This window comes from Gopherus flavomarginatus, chromosome 11 (assembly GCF_025201925.1).
Source record: "Gopherus flavomarginatus isolate rGopFla2 chromosome 11, rGopFla2.mat.asm, whole genome shotgun sequence".
Classification (NCBI taxonomy): domain Eukaryota; kingdom Metazoa; phylum Chordata; order Testudines; family Testudinidae; genus Gopherus; species Gopherus flavomarginatus.
The window spans coordinates 50,847,284-50,873,052 of NC_066627.1; the positions used below are offsets into that span (position 1 = coordinate 50,847,284).

At 56.9% G+C, this 25,769-nt stretch overlaps 1 protein-coding gene across 1 annotated transcript in view; it reads left to right on the plus strand.

Moving 5' to 3' along the window:
- The window catches only part of XKR7 (XK related 7), a 34,005-nt gene extending 11,344 nt beyond the window's left edge, over positions 1–22,661 (plus strand). The window contains exons 2-3 of the mRNA XM_050918299.1: positions 20,462–20,661; positions 21,221–22,661. Of these exons, the coding sequence (XP_050774256.1) occupies positions 20,462–20,661; positions 21,221–22,173 (1,153 nt within the window). The 3' untranslated portion in view covers positions 22,174–22,661. The remainder of the gene's footprint in view (positions 1–20,461; positions 20,662–21,220) is intronic.
- Positions 22,662–25,769: the final 3,108 nt, after the last annotated feature.

Consider the following 25,769-nt stretch of genomic DNA (forward strand, 5'->3'; position numbering starts at 1 on the left):
CAGAGCTTGTAGATACAGCGAACCGGACCCCTCGGCTGGGTCCATTCTGGGGGGCAGTGAGCCAGACCCCACGTCTGCACTTCACTCCTCGTCCCCAGCCAGCTCCAGACTAACAACCCCTCCCAGCCCCTCCTCTCTCCTCAGCCCCTTTCCCGGGCCAGGAGGTCACCTGATCCCTTTGTCTCCAACACCTTCAGCTGGCACCTTTGCAGAGGAGGGGCCCAGGCCATCAGTTGCTAGGAGACAGAGTGCCAGGCATTTAGGTGCACTGGCCCTTTGCTCTGCCAGATACTTAAGAACTGCCATGGGGACACTTAAGCACCAACACAGTATTCCCAGTTCGTCACATCTCTCCCCCCTTCGAGACCGAACTGAGCGAGGTCACTCCAGCCAGTGACCTGGGGAAGTTCGAACCCACCAACTTTCCCATGGATGCCCCAGCATCTCTCCCATCCCTTGGTGTGAGTTACACCAGGACAGTCCAGTCTCACGCCCTCCCTTAGGTCAGGTGTGCTTGATGGCACTTGCAGGCCGCATGTGGGAAGGTTTATGCAGCCCACACCCTTTGCCACCCCAGTACCCCTGGGGTTCAAGCTGGGATTGGGTCTTTTCCCAGCCCTCTGGTCTGCGATTTGGGGTCCCTTGGTTAAGAGCCCCCATCTTGGCCTTTGCCAGCTCTGGGCTTGGGCAGCTGCTTCCCACTTTGTGGCCCAGACACAACACCTCTGCCGTCCCCCCTTGCACTTTCCAGCTTTTACCGTCAGTCCCACCTCCTTGAGGCAGCCCAGCCCCCTCTTCACCTGGGACACCTGTTCCTCCCAGGTCTGGCTAAAGATGCACACGATATCAGTGTCTGCCAGGGCCAAGTTCTCCATCACCCTCTGCTTGTCTAGAATCTCCCCAGGCCTAGGCATGGGGTCGGCATCGGACACTGTGATGGCTTTAAGCTTCTGATAGCCCCCATAAAACCAGATCTTCCTGTCTCCCTTGGGGATCAGCCCACAGGTGAGACCCATGGGCTGTAAAACGGCTGGATCCCATCTAAAGCCAGCATGTTCCTGACCTCTCTCTCCAGGTTCTGGGCTGCTTTCCCAGTGACTCTGAATGGGGAACACCTGATGGGGAGATTGTCTCCCACCTCAGGGAAGAGATCCCCCAAGGGGGTCTTCCCCTTTCTTCATCCAATCCTCCCTCTTCAGGTTCAGGGGTCCCCTCAATCTCCTCCCATCCAGCAGCTCGAACGGGAAGAACCCTGTGGATTCCTGGGGCACCACCAGCTGCCTCCCGATTCCCCCCAGTTCTACTTCCCCTTGGGGAGCCCTTTCCCAGGCCAGGAGGTCACCTGATCTCTTTGTCTCCAACACCTTCAGCTGGCATCTTTGCAGGGGAGGGGCCCAGGCCATCAGTTGCTAGGAGACAGAGTGTCAGGCATTTAGGTGCACTGGCCCTTTGCTCTGCCAGATACTTAAGAACTGCCATGGGGACACTGAGGCACCAACACAGTATTCCCAGTTCATCACAGCAGCATGCTGGGCAGATGTAACTGCTGCTTGCAGCAGTGACAAAGTGCAGTCACAGGCGGTGTATAACTGATACATTCGTGTTGGTCACCATTCTTCTCCAAGCAGCAGCTGCAGCAGCCTCTACCTCTGTTCTTAACAAGGTTGTGAGTGATGTGGACAATGGATGCAACGGGGATTTCACTGCTGATCCAGAGAAGGAAGTACTCAGCTCCTGCCTGTCTGCTGGACTGCAGCATGGTGGGCTCTGCTCAATGCTCGGGAAACGGGCTTTTAAAAGATTTATTTGGGACCCCAAACCTGATCCTGCTTTGGAGATACGGGACCAAGTCACTGGCTCCTCCAGCCACACCCTCCTTCCAGCCCTTGCCTCTGTCATCAGCACTCGGAATAGCGCCTGAAGCAGAATTCCAACAAGCAGTTTTGGTGCAAGGTGACAAAGAACAGCACAGAGCTGGAGTGCTGGGGCTTGGGCTGGTTGTTCTACCTGAAAAGCCAAGGGTCTGCGTCTGATCTTGTGTCAGCTACTTTTACGCCAGCATCCCTTCATTGCTTTCGGTGCAGTTACTCCTGATTTACACCTGAGTGAGTGAGACTAGGGGCCAGTCCTGAGTCTTTTCAGGAGGTTGTGTTGCAGTTGTTCTGACTGAAGATCGGGGGAAGGGGACGGAGGAGGATCTGGCACAGGAAGCGGGAGCTGAGAAAAGTGCAGCTTGGTAGCCAGTTTTAACACTTGTCCTTTGCGTTACAATGGGCTTGGTAGATTGGGAACAGATGGTGTCCAGCTCCTTGTCCTTGCCAGAGCCCAATGCAGTGAGCTGAGCTCATGCCCTGTCAGCATTCTCCTGCTCTGCCAGGCGCCCCCGGCTTTCCTTTCCACTCCTCACATCGCGCAGGAGATAGCTGGGGATTGAGAGGCAAAAGACCAGTGGGGCTTCCCCGTGCTGAGCTTTCAAATGCTGAAACAGCAGATTGTGTAGCTGGCATTTGCAGAGAGAGAGACGTGTGGGCTGAACCAGGAACTCCTGGGACAGTCTCCCTCTGTGGCCTTGGGCAAGGCATGGCAGCGCTTTGTGCCTCAGTTTCCCCAGCTACCTTCTGTGGGTGTTAGGGTTTGTAAAGTGCTGTGAAGAGGAAAAATGCTAAATGTAGTTAAAGGTGGGTTGAGTGTTATTTATTTGTATTTTATGCTTAAAACCCCCCAGTTCTCCATCAGGACAGTCGGGTCAGGGGCTTTCAGAAGCGTGCAGCAAACATATTCACACGTGGCTCAAAAATGGGCCCTTGCTTTTCCCTGAGGAAAAGCCACCGTTGTGGCTGGGGTGTTCAAATCCCTTTGATGGTGTGAACTGACCTTGGACTCCTGCACTAGAGAGGGGATCTCAAGGAATACAAGAGGACTTTGCCCAGTTTACTCCCTTGCCCAGACACACCGTGGGCCCTGAGATCCCAGGACCTGCACATGTGCTTAACTATAGCATGTGGCTAAGACTTTGCCAGCTTGGGGCCTGGTGGAGGAAGCATCTCTTGTCTGCGAGGGAGCAGTGAGTTGTGGGCGGCACAAAATGCTAGAATTAGCGGCTCCTTCAGTGCTGCATATCAAACCCTCCCTTTTACACTAATGCAAACAAACCAGTTGGAGCCGGGGAGTCTGGCTGCAGGGTCCCGGGCCGGCACACCACAGTAATTGGCACATAATGAAACTGGAATTGAACTATTAAAATCACATTATTTGCTGACACTAATGTTTTGTTCGGTTGCCAATGCTCTGAAGGTCCTTTTGTGACTCTCAGCAGGAGCGACTTGTAACTATCTCACAAAGAGCGGCGGGCTGGGAAATAAGAAAATTAGGCCATTAAAGCAACTCCTAAGGGCTCTATCCCGAGCCACCACTTGAGAATGAGACTGTGCCGGAAAAATGGCCTTTTGTTCTCGCGTTACGTCGAGAGGCTTCACTCAGTGCGGGAGTCGCTGCTAAGAGCTTTTCTCCACAGGCCACGGGGCTGGGAGCTCAGAGTCCAACATGCTAGCAAGCGAGAGAGAGATTTTGGCATCTTTTCAGGACCTTCTGCAGGGCACTGCGTAACTGTCTATGCGTTGCACTGGGAATTAACCCTTGCATGCAGCAGGTGCCAGCCACTGGTGGAGACCAAGAATTGTTCATCTCCCTCGGCTGATGCTTAAGCTTTCCCTTCCCCACCTCAAGGTGTGATCCTGCCAGATGCTGAATGTCCTGGGGACCTCATGACTTCAGGGAGAGATGAGATCATTCAGCTCCACATGGGGACACAGCCTTCATGCCAAGCTTCTCTGATGGGACCCAGCCTGCCACTACTACTCAGCTCCTGCTCTCTGTGCCAGATTTAACATCCTGTCCCAGGGTGACTGGCCCCTTGAAGGGGACCTAGGGCTAGCCCCACCTCGGCTATAATTAATTAGCTGCTTCCCAGCCTCAGCGGGTGGGGCTAAAGGGAGTCAGCTGGTGCTTTAATAAACACTTGGCTCTTATAAAAGGCCTGAGTGTGAGCTCAGTGTGGGGGTGGAGTCACAGGAAGTGGGTAGTAGGTTGGTGCCCTCCTGTAAGAGCTGCTGAGCCAGGGCTCAGGAGAAGGTAATCCAGGGGAACAAGCCTGCAGAGCAGGGGAGAGACTGAGAGGTGGCCCAGAAAGTAGCTGAGAAGGATGCCCAGAGGGTGGGCTAAAGAAAAGTCCATGCAGGGCAGAAGAATGTTTTGTTTGCTGGGACATTTTAAGTGGAGTCCTGTTACCCTGGAAGGGGTTAACTTTGTTTTGTGGCTTTGCTGGAGCGGAAGCCATGTGTCCAGCACTGACCTGGCTTTGTGGAGTTTCTTTATTGGGACTGCTTAATAGGGAAACTGAGGCAGTGTTGCAGAGCCATCCCTGGTCATGGGGGGTGGGGTGCTTGGGAAGCAGCTGACCTTGTTAGATCCATATTGCTGACTGGCATGCTGAAGCTGAGGCTGTGCTTGGGAGGGGTGTGTGATCCTGAGGAGGCTAGAGCAAGCACAGTTGAATGGAAGGAGGCAAATGCTGGCTGGTGCCAATGTAACCTTCATGGGGTAGCTGACCTGCAAGAATTGGGGCTGTTAATGTAAAGCCCAAGACATGAGCCCATGATCTGAAGGCCAGAGGAGCAGATCCTGCATGTCCTTACCTGCCTCCTCCTCTACCTCGGCAGGAAGCCCTGCTGCTTTCTTTTCAGCTTGTGCATCCACTCCATGCCTCCTGCTGGCTGCGGCCACTTGTCTCAGAGACCAGCTTCTACGTGCCTCCAGCTGCCATGGGTGAGGAAGGCACCTGTCTGGAGAGCCTGGCTGCTCTCTCCCCCTCTCTGCTCTTCTGCTTTAAGTTGCTCCCAGGAGCTTCCTGCTGCAGCCCCATGTTTCCAGGAGCCTCCACGGGTGCCTCTGACTCTGGGGTGCTGTCAGGGAGCTAGTGAGCAGGGCTGGCAATGAGGACTCCCAAAGGGCCAGTTAATCCCAGTGAAGTCAGCAGGCAGTTTGTATCCTGCAGGGGGCTGATCAGCCCCCGGGTTCTGCGTGACCTTGGGTGAGGCCACCCCCCCCTTCTGGACCTCCATTTCCTCACCTGTAAAATGGGGGACAGTGATACTGGCTTCGTTGGGGTGTACTGAGCTCGGTTAATCTCTCGAGTGCTTGGAGATCCCCGGGTGGAAGGGGCTGGTGCGGAGCTGATGGTGTGAATAGGCTGAATACTGCTGTCTGCTTACTCAAGCCCCTTTTTGCTCAGGCAAAGCTCCCCGACTGCGACGACAGCTGTGCCAAATAAAAACTCCGTGAGGGGCTCAGGCTGTGGCTGGTTCTTATGAGCTGGTACTTGGGCTGGGGAAGTAGAGCAGGTACTCGGCTGTCACCAGGTGCACACGGGCTCTCCTGCCTATCAGGCAGGATCTCGCTAGCAGCTCCTGTTCCTTAATACGTGACTGGAAGGTGCTCGGATGAGCACGGTGTAAGAACCTATATAGAGCTGAGTTACTTGGCAGCCCCTGGGTTTCCCTGGCACAGAACAGTCCCAGAGAGCAGGGACACCTAAGGGGTCAGGGTAGGGGGGACAACTCCTGACTTTGCGAGCTCCCTCCTGTGGCTTGCCAAGAGCAGCACTAGCTCTGCTGTGTAAACCCCCACAATCACTTTCCAGGTGCCAAAAGGGGCAGATTGCTGGGGAAGAGCCGGGGAGCAGCCTCAGGGACTCACCGGGGTAGCCTGCGGCTCTTCCCTGAGAAATCCCCATGTGGATCCTCACTCCAGGGGCCCCTATCTCGCTGATGCCCAGGGTTGACGTTCCTAGTGGGCAGTGTCAGGGGATGGGGGGAGATGGGTCTGTCCCTGCCTCTGGACCCTAAGAGTATAAGCGGTGGGGTAGCCTCTGGTGCCTGTGGCATGTCAGGGTTCCCACCCGCAACTTGGCCTCTGGCTCTGCTGCTCTGTGTGGGGGAGCTGCCGCCCAGTGGCTTTTCAGCGAATGCCCCTCGGGGCCGGGGCCGGAAGCAGAGCGGTGCTCAGTGACTGCCAGGAATGGAGATCCTGGGGCGAGGTGCACAGGTTCCTGGTTAGGTACTTACGCAGCTTCCACGAGCCTGCCTGTACATTGAAAGCCGGCACGGCGCGAGGCTGGGTGGGCACAGGGGTGGCTTGCTGGATGGCAGAGTTTCTCCTTGTGGGTCTAAGGCTCTCCTGTCTTCCCGGCCCTTCCCACAGTGATTGATGAGGGTTTCTGTCATTAAGAGCCATTGCCAGGTGTCCTGGCCCTTCTGAGTGGCTGGAAAATTGTCAAGAGCCCAGTAAATTCCCCTCCCTGCTGAATATTGAAAGCGCAGAATTAACAATTACTGTCACACGTCAGTGTCCCTGGTAATGCAGACAGCCAGGGAGCTGTCAGCTCAGTGACAGAAGAAGGGCTCCTCTCTGTCTGCACTGATACACCCCTAGCCCTGCTTCTCCTCCCTCAGGGCTCCACCACCTTGCCCCGCTCTGCCCTCTCCCCTCCCGGTCCCTCGGCTGCCTGGCTCACTCATGCCGTTTTGCCTCCCCTCTGTTTTTCATTCATCTCCCTGGTGTCTGCTGTCCTACAGACCAGATGCCCCTTTCCAGTGCCCCAGCTGCCGGGGGACTTCACCCACCACTGAGGGGATTTCCTGCAGGGCTCCAGGCTTTTAGGGGGCTCTGGCATTGCTGGGCAGGTGTCTCTGCAGTGCTTCAGCGCTGCAAGCCATGGAGGCGCTGTGTAGCTGGGGCATGTATTCCTCCCAGGGCACTGGCAGGGGAGGGTGAGCATCAGTTAGATGTGGGAAGCAGGGCCCTGGTGCAGCAAGGCAGTCAGCTGGCGATGCTCTGGCACTGCGGGCGGTGCAGCATTCCGGTGTCCCTGGCGGAGCTCTGGCACTGCGGGCGTTGCAGCATTCCAGCATCCCCAGCGGAGCTCTGGCACTGCGGGCGGTGCAGCATTCCAGCATCCCCAGCGGAGCTGTGGCACTGCAGGCGGTGCAGCAGTCCATTGCACTGGCGTCCCCGGCGGAGCTCTGGCACTGCGGGCGGTGCAGCATTCCGGTGTCCCCGGCGGAGCTCTGGCACTGCGGGCGGTGCAGCATTCCGGCGTCCCCGGCGGAGCTCTGGCACTGCGGGCGGTGCAGCATTCCGGCGTCCCCGGCGGAGCTCTGGCACTGCGGGCGGTGCAGCATTCCGGCGTCCCCAACGGAGCTGTGGCACTGCAGGCGGTGCAGCATTCCATTGCACTGGCGTCCCCAACGGAGCTGTGGCACTGCAGGCGGTGCAGCATTCCATTGCACTGGTGTCCCCGGCGGAGCTCTGGCACTGGAGGCGGTGCAGCATTCCGGCGTCCCCGGCGGAGCTCTGGCACTAGAGGCGGTGCAGCATTCCGGCGTCCCCGGCGGAGCTCTGGCACTGGAGGCGGTGCAGCATTCCGGCGGAGCTCTGGCACTGGGGGCAGTGCAGCATTCCGTCGCACCAGCGTCCTCAGCGGAGCTCTGGCACTGGGGGCGGTGCAGCATTCCATTGCACCGGCGTCCCCGGCGGAGCTCTGGCACTGGGGGCGGTGCAGCATTCCGGCGTCCCCGGCGGAGCTCTGGCACTGGAGGCGGTGCAGCATTCCATCGCACCGGTGTCCCCGGCGGAGCTCTGGCACTGGGGGCGGTGCAGCATTCCATTGCACCGGCGTCCCCGGTGGAGCTCTGGCACTGCACAGCGCCTCTGAGTAACAGGGCGCTGGCACAACAGCCTGGCAGGCTCTGGGGGAGGGAGGGGACCAGGCCTCCATCTCTTGCAGGCTCTGGATTTACTCCCAAGGGGCCATGCCTCCATACACAGGGCCTAGTGCTCTGGGACTCTTTGGGGCAGCCCCCCTGATTTCTGACCCTGTCTCTCCACTCTAGGCCCAGCTGTCATACACTCTTTCTGCTCTGGAGAAGAGTCCATCTGCCTCTCCCAGCCCCCCTGCAAGTCAGAGCAGTCTTCAGGGCTGGGCTCCTTTCCTGGGGGGCTTCCATTGCCAGTGTGTGCAAGAAGCAAAGGAAAGTCCCGTCCCCCCCCACAGGAGGGTGAAGGAGCCACTGCTCTGGTTCCGCCATCCAGTTCCTCCTCCTCTGCGTACAGAGCAGCAGCCGCGAGGGTGGCCCAGTGGCTGGGACGGTCACGGCCTGCAGCATCCAGCTCAGCAAATGGTGCATGTTTCACTGGAAACAGTTTGGTGCAGTGTGTTTGCCAAGGCAGGCTCAGCTATTGGGCCAAGAGACCCAAGATTGCTGGCAGCTTCCCCCTTCCCACCCATCCCTACCTGAGCACCAGTGCCACTAGCTCTCCCACATCTTCCCACCCTCTGGGATAAATTCATTTGAGTGCTTCAGTGTAAAAATGACTCCCCCTATTAGAGCTCTTGTCTGAGTAAAAAGCAGCCACTATTCGCAGGGCAGGATCGAATATCTTCAACCTGCCCCTTGCTTCCTGCTCCTTTTCTCCCAGCTCCTGGTGGAGGTCTGAGAATGAGCTCTATTTCAGGTCCTAGCGGCCCTGCCCTGGCCCCTCAGACGCCAGCTGCTCCGTGCTCTCATCTGCTCTCCTTCCCTTGCTGCATTTTGCACTTCCCCTCTTCACAAAGCCCTGCCGCCGTGCCCTGGGAACAGTGTGTCTCTGCAGATCCCTGTGTGCCTGGTGGGCTGCATGAAGAGTGGGGGTCCCTGTGGCACCCCAGGCCTCACCTGAGGGGCAGTCTAGAAGAGGGCTGGTCCCATGCGTCCAGACTTGGAAGTGGACTGGGGCAGGCTGTGGAGTGCTGCTGTCTGTGGGGAACCGAGCTGCAGCTTTCAGGGGGCCGTTAACCTCCCCTAGGGAGAGGGTGTGGCAGCAGCTCCGGCTGGAGGTGACAAAGGGCAGAGCTCTGTCCGGGCCGGAGGGTGAGGTGGCATGTGGAGGTCTGGGCTGGGGAGAGCCGCCTGTGGGGCACTATCTGGCAGTATTGCCTTTCTCTTGGCACACTCTGAACAGTGTGTTTCTCCACAAGCCCGTGACTGAGAAACCACGGGGCCAAGTCCAGGCCTGGTGTAATCAGGCAAAACACCACTGAAACCAGTGTCATGGTACCTGATTGCACCATGCTGGAATTTGGCCCAATAAGAGGAATGATGCCCCTCGGGGGGTGTGCACAGGTGCATAGGATGTGTACAAGCCTGTGCCTATTTCACAACAATGGGAATTGCTCCACTGCTCCCTCTTGTCTTGCACGTCTGTCCTAGCTGCAGCTTCTCCTTATTCCCCTTGGAGCAATGCTGTCTTGCAAAATGGTGCTTGGCCTCAGCCTGACACAGACACTGCTTGGATCCCTGCATTCTGCACCATCTAGATACCCCACACCCTGATGAACCTGCTGCTGGCCACCTGCCACTGCTGGATGACCCTCAGCCTGTCCCAGGTACAATCCTAATCCTAAAGTTACCCCAGCACATCAGTGAGCACTAGCTGGCTATGGCAGGTAAATAGACCCTGCCTTGTTCATTCCTGTTTGTCCACTGGCCCAGAGTCACCCCCCACCCCCACTCCCGCAGGCTCCCTGTTATGGGCTCCCGCTCTTGTGCCCCCTGAGCAGAGCTGGGTGAAACATTTTTTCAGGTAGGAAATTTGCTGAGAAATGCATTTTTCAGGATCCCAACACTGTCCATGATTTCAGAGCGAATTCAGCAAATGCCTTTGGCTGACAACAAAAATATAAAAAATCTGGAAGCATTTTGCTTTGAAAAAAATTAAAACGAACCATTTTGAAAATGTCTGGTTTGATTTGACATTTGAACATAAGAACAGCCCTACTGGGTCAGACCAAAGGTCCATCCAGCCCAGTATCCTGTCTTCTGACAGTGACCAATGCCAGGTGCCCCAGAAGGAATGAACAGAACAGGGAATTATCAAGTGATCCATCCCCCATCGCCCATTCCCAGCTCCTGGCAAACAGAGGCTAGGGGCATGTGTAATTGGAAATATTTCATGTTGACCTGCATGTATTTTCTTCTGTATTTTATTCCACCAAAAAACCCAAAAGTCAGTTTGGCTTGAAACAAACCAGTTTTCCCCTGGTATTTTTCAGTTCAGCCACCAAACTGACAAATCAGGTGTTTCTTCAGTTCTGCTCCTGTGTGCTGGTTTCTCAGTTCTGGCCCAGCATTATCTTCCCTCACTGAGAATTATAGCAGGGCCATGGAAATAGAAACTTTGATTCCTAATCATTGGAGTACCAGCAGACTCAGATATCTGAGAGCTTCCTCACAGCCAGGGACTCCAAAAGAATCCAAGCGGAAAGCCAACTCCATACCCCAGTGCAGATGCCCGGGCTACTCCATACCAGACTTCTGGCTTTGCAAAGTTGATCTTTCCAAGAACAGAACTTTCTAGCACAGGTGCCCCATCCCTTTGAGAGCATTCGCTGGGCAAGTCGCCCCCTCTGGTCCCATAGCCTCCCGTAGCCCCAACCTGAGTAAAGAGGGCACCTAGGACAAAATGGCCAGAAGGACCTGGGGCTGAGTGTGAGAAGCTGTTACGGAAAAGGATTCCAGACCCATCCTCTGCCATCCCTCCCCTGCCCAGGATTTCTGCTGCAGCACGTTCTTCCTTTCTTTTTCTGCTCGAAGATCACTGAGGCTTTGCACAGGCTGGGAGGTAGCCCAGCTGGGAACACCAGCCCCTCTTGCTTGACATCTACAGGGTCTTGCTTGGAGCTGCGTTATTCAGGGGAAATTATGCATTATTCAGAGACTCCCACTGCAAGTCCCATGGAGCTCGGTGGGACCATCCTTCCCTTCCCTTCCCTTCTCCATGCACTGAGATCTTCCAAGAGATTTGCTCCACATGTGTTGGGCCAACACTTCCTGCACTAAGAATGGGGAGGAGGCGAGCACTGGACCAGGAAGAACTCTTGGCTGGAACAGATGGCAACTGCAGCTGAGTGCTCGCAAGGGCAGTGTGTTGGGGGGCTCTGCTCCTTTGGAAAGACGTATGACGTTGAAGGTGCTAGCGGAGTGTAATTTGTCTGGTCGCTGGCTAAATACAGCCCTGTCTCCGCTCAGCCTTTTATCATACATCCCACAGCAAGGAGCCCATTTCCCAGTAATAGTCACTAAGGAGCATTGACTTATTGCAGCTGAGAAAATGAACTTTGCTCAGGCTTGCCCGAGGCACCCAGCCCATTCCCGGCTGCACCACAGGGGGATGCCAGGCCTTGGTGTCTTCCAGCAGCCAGAGCGGGGCCAGCCCTACCTCCTTGGAGATGATGCATGGGCTTAAAAGTGCTGGGATAAGGCTTTCTCCTGGCATTCACCAGCTAATGGAGTCGGCTGACAGCATTTTATGGATCTGATACAAAGGCCATCAGTTTGGGTGACAGTTTTACTAGGTTGGGAGGGAGCTTTATAGTCCAACTTACTTTTGCTTAATTTTTCTGTTTTCCCAGTCGTTTGTCTCTCGCCTTCCGACACCTACGTGAGGTGGTTTCAGTAGTGGAGCAGCGTGGAGCACAGGCCATCAACTGGCTCCTCAGCTCTGCTTCACCACTGGGGCTCAGCCATGGCCTCCTGGGATTCCCTTTCCCCAGGGGTCCAGCTCCCCCGCTGGCACAGTTCTCCTCCGTCCCAGGGTGAGGAGAGAGAGAGGAATTGAATGTCTAGGTGTGATGAAGTGGGATTGTTCTTAATGTTTCTTCTGAATACTGTGTGGGTGCCTCAGTTTCCCCTATGCATTTCTTAAGTCTCCAGTGTGCATAAATGGCCAACAATCTGTCTCCTAGCAACATACGGCCATGGCCCTTCCCCCCTTTCAAGGGGATGCTAAAGGTGAACAAGAAGATCAGGTGACCTCCTGGCCTGGGAAAGAAACAAAGCCCAGAGAGGAGGGGCTGGAGGGTGAGTCAGTTTGGGGCAGACATGTGGGTCTGGCTCACTGCCCCCCAGAATGGACCCGGCTGAGGGGTCCGGTTCTCTGTACCTACAAGCTCTGTTTTAAACCGTGTTCCTGTCATCGAATAAACCTCTGTTTTACTGGCTGGCTGAGAGTCACGTCTGACTGCGAAGTGGGGGTGCAGGACCCTGTGGCTTCCCCAGGACCCCGCCTGGGCGGACTCACTGTGGGAAGCGCACGGAGGGGCAGAGGATGCTGAATGCTCCAAGGAGAGACCCAGGAGGTGAAGCTGTGTGAGCTTCTTGCCCTGAAGACAGTCTGCTCCAAGGGAGTGGAGGCTCCCCAAAGTCCTGACTGTCCCAGAGCATCGCCCAGGGATTCTGTGACACTAGTGAATAATTCAGAGGATGTAATTGACTATGAGCACCAAGGCTGTTTGTCCCCAGCACCCGGGTGAGAGCCACAGGCAGCAGGGGAGAACCTCTGGCTGTGAATACCTGGCCCTTGAGCTGGGTAAGGCAGGAGCTCCAGCATTGATCGGCTGTGAATTACGCTGCACTGCAGCTCCCGTCACGCGTGGTCAGTTTTCCTTGGGCACCTCTGAATGTGGGACAACAAATAGCAGGGGTGAGACCATGAGATGACAGGGCACTGCTATAGGGAACCTCAGATCTCTGGGGACCTTATGGCCTAGGTCAGGCAGAACGCTATAGGGAATCATAGGATCATAGAAGATTAGGGTTGGAAGAGACCTCTGGAGGTCATCTAGTCCAACCCCCTGCTCAAAGCAGGACCAATCCCCAACTAAATCATCCCACCCAGGGCTTTGTCAAGCCTGACCTTAAAAACCTCCAAGGAAGGAGATTCCACCACCTCCTTAGGGAACCCATTCCAGTGCTTCACCACCCTCCTAGTGAAATAGTGTTTCCTAATATCCAACCTAAACCTCCCCCACTGCAGCATGAGACCATTGCTCCTTGTTTTGTAATCTGCTCCCACTGACAACAGTCTAGATCCATCCTCTTTGGAACCCCCTTTCAAGTAATTGAAAGCAGCTATCCTGGGGAAGCCACAGGGTCCTGCACCCCAACTTTGCAGTCAGATGTGACTCTCAGCCAGCCAGTAAAGCAGAGGTTTCTTAGATGACAGGAACACGGTCTAAAACAGAGCTTGTAAGTACAGAGAACAGGACCCCTCAGACTGGTCCATTTTGAGGGGTAGTGAGCCAAACAGCCACGTCTGCACTAACTCCACATCCCCAGACAGCCCCAAACTGACTCACTCTCCAGCCTCTCCTCCTCTGGGCTTTGTCCCATTCCCAGGCCAGGAGATCACCTGATCTCTTTGTTCTCCAACACGTTTAGCTATCGCCTTGCAGGGGGGAAGGACCTTGGCCATTAGTTGCCAGGAGACAGTGTCGGCCCTTTGCTCTGCAACAATTACACCCCCTTATTCCACCACCTAGAGACTTAAGCAATGCACAGGGGAAACTGAAGCATCCCCACAATATTCAGAGGAAACATTAAGAACAGTCTCACTTCATCACAATCTGCTCCATGATTTTTCCAGGGACAGAGGTGAGGCTGACTGGTCTGTAGTTCCCTGGATTCTCCTTCTTGCCTTTTTAAAGATGGGCACTATATGTCCCTTTTTCCAAGGGTTAGGGACCTCCCTTGGTTGCCACGAGTTTTCAAAGATAATGGCCAATGGCTCTGCAATCACATCAGCCAACTGCCTCGGCTGCATTGCATCTGGCCCTATGGCCTTGTGCATGTCCAGCTTTTCCAAATAGTCCTTAGCCTGTTTTTTCACCACTGAGGGCTGCTCACAACCTCCCCATAAAGTGCTGCCCAGTGCAGCAGTCAGGGCTGGCTCTACAGTTTTTGCCGCCCCAAGCAGCAAGCCAAATTGCCGCTGCGGACGGGAGTGGGGCAGTCCCTGTGCCCTTAGGGCGGCAGGCGCGTTTCCATGGTGGCGGCAATTCGGCAGCAGTTTCTCTGTTTAGCTGAAGCCGCCCCGGACAGGTAAACATGGAAGCTGCTGCCAAATTGCCGCTGCTACGGAAACACGCCTGCCAGCTTAAGGGCACACAGACTGCCCCTCTCCTCCCCCCAGCCCGTGGCAGCAATTCGGCGTGCTGCTTGGGGGCAAAACAACAGGGACTGCCGCCCCTTGCAGATCGCCGCCCCAAGCACCAGCTGTCACGGAGTCCCCGGGCGATGCTCTGGAACTGCTCCCCACCAAGCCAGTCAGGACTTTGGGGAGCCTCCTCTCCCTTGGAGCAGACTTGTTCAGGGCAAGAAGCTCCCACTTCTTCACCTCCTGGGTCTCTTTTTGGAGCATTCAGCATCCTCTGCCCCTCCGTGCGCTTCCCACAGCGAGTCCACCCCAGCGGGGTCCTGGGGAAGCCACAGGGTCCTGCACCCCCACTTTGCAGTCAGACGTGACTCTCAGCCAGCCAGTAAAACAGAGGTTTATTCGATGACAGGAACAGGGTCTAAAACAGAGCTTGTAGGTACAGCGAACAGGACCCCTCGGCCGGGTCCATTCTGGGGGGCAGTGAACCAGACCCCCCACGTCTGCCCTCAGCCAGCTCCAGACTAACAACCCCTCCCAGCCCCTCCTCTCTCCTCAGCCCCTTTCCCGGGCCAGGAGGTCACCTGATCCCTTTGTCTCCAACACCTTCAGCTGGCACCTTTGCAGGGGAGGGGCCCAGGCCATCAGTTGCTAGGAGACAGAGTGCCAGGCATTTAGGTGCACTGGCCCTTTGCTCTGCCAGATACTTAAGAACTGCCATGGGGACACTGAGGCACCAACACAGTATTCAGAGAAAACATTAAAAACTTTCCCAGTTCGTCACATCTCTCCCCCCTTCGAGACCGAACTGAGCGAGGTCACTCCAGCCAGTGACCTGGGGAAGTTTGAACCCACCAATGTTCCCATGGATGCCCCAGCATCTCTCCCATTCCTCGGTCTGAGTTACACCAGGACAGTCCAGTCTCACGCCCTCCCTTAGGTCGGGTGTGCTTGATGGCACTTGCAGGCCGCATGTGGGAAGGTTTATGCGGCTTGAACCCTTTTGCTACCCCAGTACCCCTGGGGTTCAAACTGGGACGGGGTCTTCTCCCAGCACTCTGGGCTGCAATTCGGGCTCTCTTGGTTAAGAGCCCCCATCTTGGCCTTGGCCAGCTCTGGGCTTGGGCAGACACTTCCCACTTTGTGGCCCAGACACAACACCTCTGCCGTCCCCCCTTGCACTTTCCAGCTTTTACCATCAGTCCCACCTCCTTGAGGCAGCCCAGCCCCCTCTTCACCTGGGACACCTGTTCCTCCCAGGTCTGGCTAAAGGTGCACATGTTATCAGTGTCTGCCAGGGCCAAGTTCTCCATCGCCCTTTGCTTCTCTAGAGTCTCCCCAGGCCTAGGCATGGGGTCGGCATCGGACACTGTGATGGCTTTAAGCTTCTGATAGCCCCCACAAAACCAGATCATCCTGTCTCCCTTGGGGATCAGCCCCACGGGTGAGGCCCATGAACTGTAAAACGGTTGGATCACATCTAAAGCCATCAGGTCCTTGACCTCTCTCTTCAGGTTCTGGGCTGCTTTCCCAGTGACTCTGAATGGGGAACACCTGATGGGGAGATTGTCTCCCAACTCAGGGAAGAGATCCCCCGGGGGTCTTCCCCCTTTTCCTCCCAATCCTTCCTTTCCGGGTCCAGGGGTCCCCTCACTCTCCTCCCATTCAGCAGCTCGAACGGGAAGAACCTGTGGATTCCTGGGGCACCACCAGCTGCCTCCCGATTCCCCCCAGTTCTACTTTCCCTTGGGGAGCCCATTCCCGGTACAGGAATCCCTTCTCCTGCAGGACTCTGTCCCTGCAGCCTTCCCCAAGGGGGTTTGCAGCACTGTGGCCAGCAAGTTCCCTCAGCTTCTCCAAAGAGGGGTCCTTGCACAGCTCGGTCTGGGATTCAGCAGCTGGGGCAGGGAGTGGGACCTGCTCCCTCTCGCTGGCTGGGCCTGGGGTCACAGCCCCGCTGAGCCCTGTCCCTGGTAGCTCCCTCCCTGCTGTGTAATCACTTCCCAGCAGCACGTCTGGACCAGGCAAACCTGGCTGGCAGCCGACCTGCCCTGCCTGGGTGTCTCCCCACTCAGCTGGGGTCTCAGCTCCCCCCATGCTCAGCACTGCCCTTGCTGTCCCAGTGGGGCCAGGCAGCGAGCTCTTTGCTTTGGTCCCAGCATCAGAGCCAGCGTGAACTCTGGTGTGCAGGGGGGCGGGGAGCATCTCTCCCTCCCACTCAGCCCCAGGGGGCTGGTTACAGGTAGGCAGGTATCCTGAGCCCAGCAGCCCCTCCCCACTGCCAGCCAGGTCATTTGCATTTTCACTGACCATTTCCATCCTAGCCAATTGGTTCCCTGGATTTAAGTTCAAACCCTCGGCCCTTACAGGAGCACAGCCTGGATCCTGTCCCAAGGGGAGACAGTCACCACCCAATAGGGCCTCCCAGCCGATATCGTGGAGAACCCCAACTACCAGCCAGCCCAACCCCTCCTGGGTCTGTACAGGGATCCGGGACATAGGCAGGGCGAGGGGCTTCACTCAAGGGACCTTCAACCAGGTCCCACAGCCCCTCAGCATCTGCGACTACACCACCACAGTTCTCTCTGTCCCAGGGTCTCGCCACCCCAGGCATGTTTCCCCATTGACGCTTGGGCAGCCCTCTATGTCTCTCCGCTCCACCATCGCCAGTCCATGCTGCTGCTGCTTCTCCTGCAGCTTTTCCTCAGGCTCTTGCTCTCTCTCACGATCCTCTCGCTCTCTCGGGCTCTGCTCCAATCCCATCCGTCTCCGATCCCCTGATGGGGAACCCGATCGTGAAAACTCTCGTCTGGTTGGGGACCAGACTCTCGGGGATGCCTGGCTGCTGCTCCAGCTGCTCCCAGATCCTCTTGTAGCCCCATCTGGGTCAGGAATCTGCTCCTCAGAGCAGTCCTCCTCCTCCAGCTGCTCAATTAACTGCCTTGGTGAACGTCCCCATGCGTAACCCTCTCTTTGTGCACAGGATCACAATGTCCTTCTTAAGGAGATGGTGATAGACCATCACTTCACTGTTCCCAAGTGGCTCTGGACTCACAGGCCTGTGTGCTCTTGGCTCCCCCATGGTTTCCAGGAAGAACCCCTGGTGTGCCAGCCCTTCTCGTGATCACCACCTCTTTGCCAGGGCTGACTCCTCCGCCCCTGGGACTGCTCCTGCAATCCCCAGGGGAACCCTGCTACTGCAAAAATCCTTCTCTCTCCCAGGGTCGAGCGGCAAGCTCCTCCGCCCCTGAGACTGCTCGCTGCAGTCCTCAGGGGGACCCTGTTACTCCAACAGTCCTTCTCGCTGGTCACACACTCCCAGAGGTTAACCGCCCCCTGAAACCGTCCCACTCTGAGCCTTCAGCACGCCTGGTCCTCATTATCCCTCCTTTGTTTTACTGCTCCCCAGTCACTTACTGCAAGCGGCGCCATTCACGGGGTGCAGTACATCCCACTGCTGCCACCAGTTGTCACGGAGTCACCGGGCAATGCTCTGGAACTGCTCCCGACCAAGCCAGTCAGGACTTTGGGGAGCCTCCTCTCCCTTGGAGCAGACTTGTTCAGGGCAAGAAGCTCCCACGTCTTCACCTCCTGGGTCTCTCCTTGGAGCATTCAGCATCCTCTGCCCCTCCGTGCGCTTCCCACAGCGAGCCCGCCCCAGCGGGGTCCTGGGGAAGCCACAGGGTCCTGCACCCCCACTTCGCAGTCAGACGTGACTCTCAGCCAGCCAGTAACACAGAGGTTTATTCGATGACAGGAACAGGGTCTAAAACAGAGCTTGTAGGTACAGCGAACCGGACCCCTCGGCCGGGTCCATTCTGGGGGGCAGTGAACCAGACCCCCCACGTCTGCCCTCAGCCAGCTCCAGACTAACAACCCCTTCCAGCCCCTCCTCTCTGCTCAGCTCGTTTCCCAGGCCAGGAGGTCACCTGATCCCTTTGTCTCCAACACCTTCAGCTGGCACCTTTGCAGGGGAGGGGCCCAGGCCATCAGTTGCTAGGAGACAGAGTGCCAGGCATTTAGGTGCACTGGCCCTTGCTCTGCCAGATACTTAAGAACTGCCATGGGGACACTGAGGCACCAGCACAGTATTCTGAGCAAACATTAAGAACATTCCCAGTTCGTCACACCAGCTTGGAATGCTGGTGCCTAGAGCCGGCTCTGGCAGCTGTCTGGGAGCTGACCTTGTCTATGAAGACCGAGGCAAAAAAAGCATTGAGTACTTCAGCCTTTTCCACATCCTCTGTCACGAGGTTGCCTCCCCCATTCAGTAAGGGTCCCAACTTTCCCAGACCACCTTCTTGTTGCTAACCTACCCGTAGAAACCGTTCTTCTTACCCTTCACATCCTGTGCTAGCTACAACTCCAATTGTGTGCTGGCCTTCCTGATGACAGCCCTGCATGCTCGAGCAATATTTTTATACCCCTCCCTAGTCATCTGGCCAAGTTTCCACTTCTTGTAAGCTTCCTTTGTGTGTCTAAGCTCACACGCTGGAGCCGTTGCTCACTGACACACGTCTGTGGGTCATCTGTACAGACCGGTCACCCTGCGTAAGGCCTGGGGCCAGGACTAGAAGACAGAAGGGAACTTACAGCTCGAACCTTGCTTACCCCAAGGCTCTGTCTACACCCAGTGTCGCCGACCTGTGGCTCCGGAGCCATGTGCGGCTCCTTGTCTAGGCACCGATTCCGGGGCTGGAGCTACGGGTGCCAACTTTCCACTGTGCCAGGGGGTGCTCGCTGCTCAGCTCAGCCCCACTCCAGCCCTCCCCTGAGCTGGGAGGTGCTGGGAGCAGGATGGGGGAGCTGCTGATCTATTACTGGGGCTCTTTGGCAATGTACCTTGGTACATTCTGGCTCCTGCTCAGGCTGGCCCCCCAGTCTACACTGCAGTCAGTGGTGTGATTGCAGCACGTTACCCAAGTTAGCTTTGATCTAACCAGCTCCGGTGCCAACAGCAGGGCTGCACACGCTGGCCCTGGGCGTGCACTTGAGGGCCTGGCTAGCTTTGCTGCTGCTGCTCTTGGAGATGGCGAGATCAAAGTCAGGTTGGGGGTGTGTACACATGCCGCAGTCACACCTTCGATTGGTGTGTAGACAGGATTCCTGTGGCCCAGTGGCTGCATAGGAGCTGCCTGCTTCGTCTGAGCGGAGGGCAGTGTAAAAGGAATCTGGCAATGGCTCACCACAGACCCAGCGCAGCTGGTCAGTCCTGGGCTTGTTGCTGGGGAGGGGGAGGGGAGTCCCTGTTTGCAAAGTAAAAGACGGCCTGTTTGTAAATCACAAGCCCATATCCACACAAACACCTCCGCTGACCCCACACTGGCTACCATATGGCAGGCACAAGCCATGTGATGGCAGCAGCCAGAGCCAGGGAAGGCTCTGTCATCAAAACCCTGTGAGTTTCCTGCATACAGCTCCCCAGGTCTCAGTCAGAGCAGCTGTTCCCTTTATCCTGTCTGATCAGCATGGCGGGGGAAGAGGGGCAGGCTTCAATCGGGTTAGAGAAAAAATATTCGCTTCCGAAAGCCAAGGTGCCTGCCGCATTCTCCCTCTGAGATCAGTGCTGTCAAACTGCACCCCCCGGGTCAGGGTGCAGCCCAGCGAGAGAGACCAGGGATCTCACACTGGAGGGGATCCCAGTGAAATAGACCAGAATGCTGCATTCAGGAGGCGAAAGGCATGGTGCTATCCCAGGGAAGGATACTGGGACTCAGGATACAAAGAGGCCAGGCTCTGTGGCATGAGCAGTCGAGGGGGCTGTGCAGCCTAACCTGGCTCCGTACCCACTGAAGCCCTGCGAAGCCTGAGAGGGGATCCCCCTCGGGGCAGCTGCGTAAGCCCAAATCCTGTCCCTGCCCAGCATGCCCAGTCTCTCCTTGATCCCTGTGAAGGTGGGTCTGGATTATTGCTGATTGGCAGTCAGGCTGACCAGGCCTCTACCTCTCCCACTCCACCCCTAGGCAGCCACAAAAGCCTCCTGTACAAGGCTCTGTTTCATGGCACACAACACAGGGGATCCCTGCATGGGTTCCCGGCATCCTCCTACCCCACCAGGCACCTTTGGGGCCCTCTGCACCCAGGGGGAGGAGCTCAGCACTTGCCCCAGGGCCAGGGGCAGCTATTAACATACAGAGCAGGAGGGGGAGACTCAGGCAGGCAGAGCACAGGAAAGCATCTGCAAGTGGACTCACTTGTCCTGTCCCACCTCTCCTGGCCCAGCAAAGGCATTGGCAGAATGTGGTCGGCCCCAGGGGGGAGCATGGAACATGAGACCCGAGCGGAGTTTTACAGAGTTCCTTTGGCACTGCAGGGATCTCAAAGGGCGTCACAGAGCAGTGAGTTAAACACTCTCTGGGCTGTCTCTGACATTGAGCGAGTGGGGAGCAGGGGCTCGCTCAGGTCTCACACGCTGTCTTCCCTACCTTCTGCACAGGTACCTCCGGACCCTGTACCTTGGCCTCCAGAGCCGCTGGCAGTCAGAGCACAAGCAGCGCCACTTCTACTGGAAGATGATGTTTGAGAGTGCTGACATCAGCATGCTGCGGCTGCTGGAGACCTTCCTGAAGAGCGCCCCCCAGCTGGTGCTGCAGCTGAGCATCATGGTGCAGCAGAACAACATCGAGCCTCTGCAGGGTAAGGGATGCCCCTCGCCTACCCAGCCCCTATCCTGGCCCTCCATCTGCCTTCCTGCCCACTCTCATCACCAGTTACTGCGGGGGACATGCCATGAAATTAAAGGTGGCAAATTCAAAACTGAGAGACAGAAAGAGTTTCTCACACAATGGGGAAAGAGACTGTGGAACTCTGTGCCACAGGGAGAGACCAAGAATTTAGCAAGAGTCGAAAAGGGATCGGACACTTGTACAGATAACAAAAACAACCAGAGCTGTCAATAGTTGATGATCAAATTCTGGAAGGGACATAAAACCTCCTGCTTCGGAGCTGAAGCCAGTGTCTCTAACTGAGGGACCGGGAGGAGACCTAATATGGTGGCAGATTATCCCATATCTGCTCCTGTGATGTGATGTTGGGCCCTGGCACAGACAGGACACTGGGCTAGCGGGAGCTGGGATCTGATCCAGCCTGGCCATGCCCATGCCCATGTGCCATCTTCTGTCTTCCCTCCCTTCTCCTCCCACTATTCTTCTCTTCCTCTCCCTCCAACTCCCTGACTCCTTCTGTGTCTCCACAGGTCTCTCGGCCTCGGCCTCCCTCGTGTCTCTGGCGTGGATGATTGCCTCCTACCAGAAGGTGCTGCGGGACTCGCGGGAGGACAAGATGCCCATGTCCTACAAGGGGGCAGTGGTGCAGATCCTCTGGCACCTGTTCACCATCGCTGCCCGCGCCATTGCCTTCGCCCTCTTTGCCTCTGTGTTCCAGCTCTACTTTGGCATCTTCATTGTCACGCATTGGTGCATCATGACCTTCTGGATCATCCAGGGGGAGACGGACTTCTGCATGTCCAAGTGGGAGGAGATCATCTACAACATGGTGGTGGGTATCATCTACATCTTCTGCTGGTTCAACGTGAAGGAGGGCCGGAGCCGCTGCCGCATGGCCATCTACTACACCATCACTCTGGTGGAGAATGCGGCCCTCACCGGCCTCTGGTACATGTACTACAACCGCCAGGCCACCTCAGACTTCGACGCCTTAATCATCGTCTGTGTGGTCTCATCCAGCTTCGCCCTGGGCATCTTCTTCATGTTCATCTACTACTGCCTCTTGCACCCCAACGGGCCCGTGTTTGGCCCCCAGACCACAGGCTGCATTTTCAAAAAGGCGCCGGCCACCTGCGTGGGGCCCCCAGAGGACGTTATCACCAGCCCCCCACGCTCCCTGCCACGGACTACAGGGGGGGAGAGGGAAGGGGTGCCAGGGGACAGGGACAGCTGCGTGCCTGTTTTTCAGGTCAGGCCAAGCGTCCCCCCGACCCCTGTTGCCCGCGCCCCCCGGACAGAAGGGCCCGTCATCCGAATAGATCTGCCCAGGAAGAAGTACCCAGCCTGGGACGCCCATTTTATTGACAGGCGGCTCCGTAAGACGATCCTAGCGCTGGAGTATTCTTCTCCGGCTACCCCACGCCTGCAGTACCGCAGCGTCGGGGCCTCGCAGGAGGTGCTGGAGTATGAGACCACGGTGTAGGCCAGCGCGGGAGCCATGTAACTGCCTAGCATGCCCCCCGCCATGGGGCTGACACACTGGTGCATTTCCAGAGCCAACTGGCCACCAGCCACGCCCGGCCTTCCGCTGCCCTGGAAAGTGGCTGTCCAGTATCTTCTTAGCATTTTGCCTTTTGTGTTCATTAGCACTGATGGCCCCCACCTCCCCACTCTACCCCCCAATCCTAGAGGGGTTGGCGAGGTCAGCTGGTGCTACCCCCGCTCTGCCTTGCTGAGCTCTCCCTCTAGCGATGCCATGGCAAAGGATTCCTCCCTGGGCCCCAGTTGCTTCCCTGTCAACCCCACAGATGGGCCCAGAGGGGTCCATCCTCCCCTCCAGGCAGGAGGTTTTGTTGGTGCTGAAATACCTCACGTGTACCTGAGCTCAAACAGCCTGGAGCCGCCCCGTGGCATGGCTTCTAGCCACCAGCAAAGGGGCAGGGCACCTGGTTTGCACAGGGCCCGGCTGGAGAGGGTGGGGAGAAGCTTCCCAGAGGGGAGTGAGGACTGGCTGGAGTAGGGCAGCAGGGTGCGTGAGGGGCCGTGGAATGGCGGGGTGGGGGGAGGAATTAGGGCAGGCTGAGTGCCCTGGATACAGAAATGCACTGCAAACCCCTGCTGCTTTGGGCACAGGGGGGCCCTGGGAATTGGGCTGAGACGTGCAGAGCCCAGGGGGGAAAGGTGGGGCCCTGGTTGCTGGAACACATGCTGGGTGCTGGGGTGTGCTGAGGGTGCTGGGGTAAGGTGGAGCGTGGCAGTTGATCAACAGGCAAGATCACAGGCACAATCCTTTATCGTTCCTGTATAAAGTCTGTTCCCGCAATTCCCTGGGCCTTGAAATTGGGGAATGGCCTTGGGCCCCCTCCCACACACACCCTGAGACACCTGCCAGTCCATGGGGGCAGATGCACTTAGGCCTCTGAATAAAGGGGCCATAGGAAGGTTAATAATCCCAGCATCCCGTGGGGTGAGCATGGCAGGGGATTCTCTCTAGCATGTTGGGGTCACGGTGGAGAGAGCCCGTGGGATCCCAAAGAGCACGTCGGCGAAGCTGGGCCGGCAGGAGCTGGAGACAACACAGAGAGAAAGTTGGAGCAGAATGAGGCCAGGCCAGGCCAAGCCAGGGCCAACGGGACTAGCAGGATAAACATCAGATTCGTACCAGTGTCAATGGCCAAACTCCCTGGGCCTTCAGTGGGAGCGACTGAGGGCAGTGTCATCACCATGCAAGAGCCCCAGGGCTGCAGCCAGGCACCATCACACCCGCAGCATTTGCCACTCTGCAGTGCTTTCCGTGCCATTCCATCTCCTGTGCAAGGGATGCAGAGGGGCCGGGCTTGATTCCAGGGCCTTGGGTGGTAAATGCTGCGTCTGCAGGGGCTGGGTGGGCCCAGTTGGTGCAGGGATGCAGTGTCCTGTCATAGCTCCGCAGGCATGGTACTGAGAGCTGAGCTGGTTCCCTGCACCCAGGCCAGAGGGTGTTTCAGGTTTTGTTGTGAACCTGCTGGTGCATGGGGAGGGGCTTTATCACTAGCATGGCATGAAATTAACAAAGGCTTCCACGGTTCAGGCCAGGCCAGGAGACCAGACAAACCCCCTGTTTGTCAGATCCATGGCCCAGATACTGCCACCCCGAATGACAGTGATCTGAACAAGGCCTTTTCAAGCCAGACTTGTACGGCGCTGCAGCGGGTTGTGGCAGGTCTGCCACTGGAAGCTGGGGGTGTTTTGGTTGCTTCTTCATATATTTTCCTGCTTGTGTGTTTCCACATCTGGAAAACCTGCAGACTTTTAAATGATTGCAGGGGAGGGTGTGGGAGAGGGGTGTCTTTTACCATGAAGATTAACAGGTCACAGAGAAAGCGGCATGTGCACACCCCTCCCCCTGCAGAGGGCCAGCCCCACCTCTGTTCTGACCTGACTTCACTGTGCAGGCAGGTCTGAGGGAGTGCAGGGTGAGACCTAGGCATGCCTAGATGCACAGCTGGATCTCGAGGGGTAGATTTAAAAAAACCTGTTAAGTGCCCAGGTGCTCCCTGATTCCTGTAGCTGTGTGTGCAAACTGGTTCATTGCATGTGCAAAAGGCTCAGTCGCATTTACCGATTGGCCTGGGCAGATGCATTAAGCACGAGCAGAAATTCGGTGCCCCTTTTTCACCTGCAATGAAGAGCTGAAGCTTGCTGAATCCCTGGCCCACCGAGAGGAGGCAGCTGGATCCCACAGTGCCACCTCACTGATCCCAAATGCCCTTCAGTCTCCCACCCAGTGCTCCAGCTCTTGCTCCAAGCACCATGATTCCAAGGGGAGGTTGCAAATGAGGGAACGGAGATGTTGCCCTGAGAGCCAACAGCCTTGGCTCAGGGCTATGCCTGAAACCCCAGACCCGCTTCAGCTGCTGGGGGAGTCCCGTCTGGCCAGGCCCAAGGTCACCTTCCAGGCTGAAATGGAGGAAACTTGAGTTACGTGACATGGCAAGAGCACATGGAGCTGGGGGGAAGGCAAAGCCCCTCGCCTCATTTTAAGCCCAGCTGTAGGGTTACAGGGGGACACTCTCTACACAGCCTCCCCTTCCCCCACCATGTACAGGCTACTCACACTTCCCACGATCTAAGCCCCACCGGTTCTCTGAGTCCGTCCGTCTACATGAGCAAGGTGCAGCCCCCAGCAAGTGCTCACCTCTGCCTGGCTGGGGTGGGAGAAGGGGTGCAGCTTCCTGCTGCCTGAGTTGGGCACCTTATGGGAGAGTCTGAAATACCCAGTTTCCTGTTTCTTTTTGTCCTCACTCTTGGATTTAACCCTTTGGTCCCTGCAGCTGTTGGCTCTCCTGCCTCTGGTCCCTGTGTTCATGGCAGTGGTTCTGCAGCCTGCTCACCCTGTGTCCTCTTGCACAGCTGAGCAGCCTGTGACTGGCACCCGACGGGGGCACAGGGAGAACTGGGTCACTGCTCACACAGGGGGATGCCTGAGTCTCTCCCATAGCTGGGCAGGGACAGTTAAAATGTAAGCAACAGAACAAACCAGCTGCCTCTGCGTCTCCTCCTGAGACTCAAACACACTGGGCTAGGTCTGCCAGGGCAGCCTCCGCTCCCTTTGAGGGTCAGTCAGGACAGGGAGAGAGGGAAGCCATCTGGTGCCCGAGGCCCGTTGGTGTCCCTGCCCAGGCTGCGTTTGCCTGAGCCAGGCACCATTGGTTTGACTGATTTGCGAGAACTGGTTTTTCTGACTGTTTTATTTTAAGTGAAATGATCTACCTCAGCGACGCTCGCTGGGTTCCATTGCTACAGCTGGCTCTGTCGGCAGGGGTTGCTGGGTGGGGGTGGCATCCCGGGTGCTGGGGTGCATGTCAGAAAACCAGGGGTTCATTGTGCCAAATGTCTCCCAGGCAAGTGAGATTTGGAGCTGTCTGTGGGCGGAACCGGGGGGGGCTTCCCTGGCGGTACAGGCCCACGAGCAGCTCTCGGGGCTCCATGAGGAGACACCCACGCTGCGGAGAGCAGAACCTGCCCTTTGCCATCTGTGGCCAGGTTCTGAGAGCCCTTGCTAAGTTTTTATCCAGTCCTCACTCAGGCAAGTGTCTG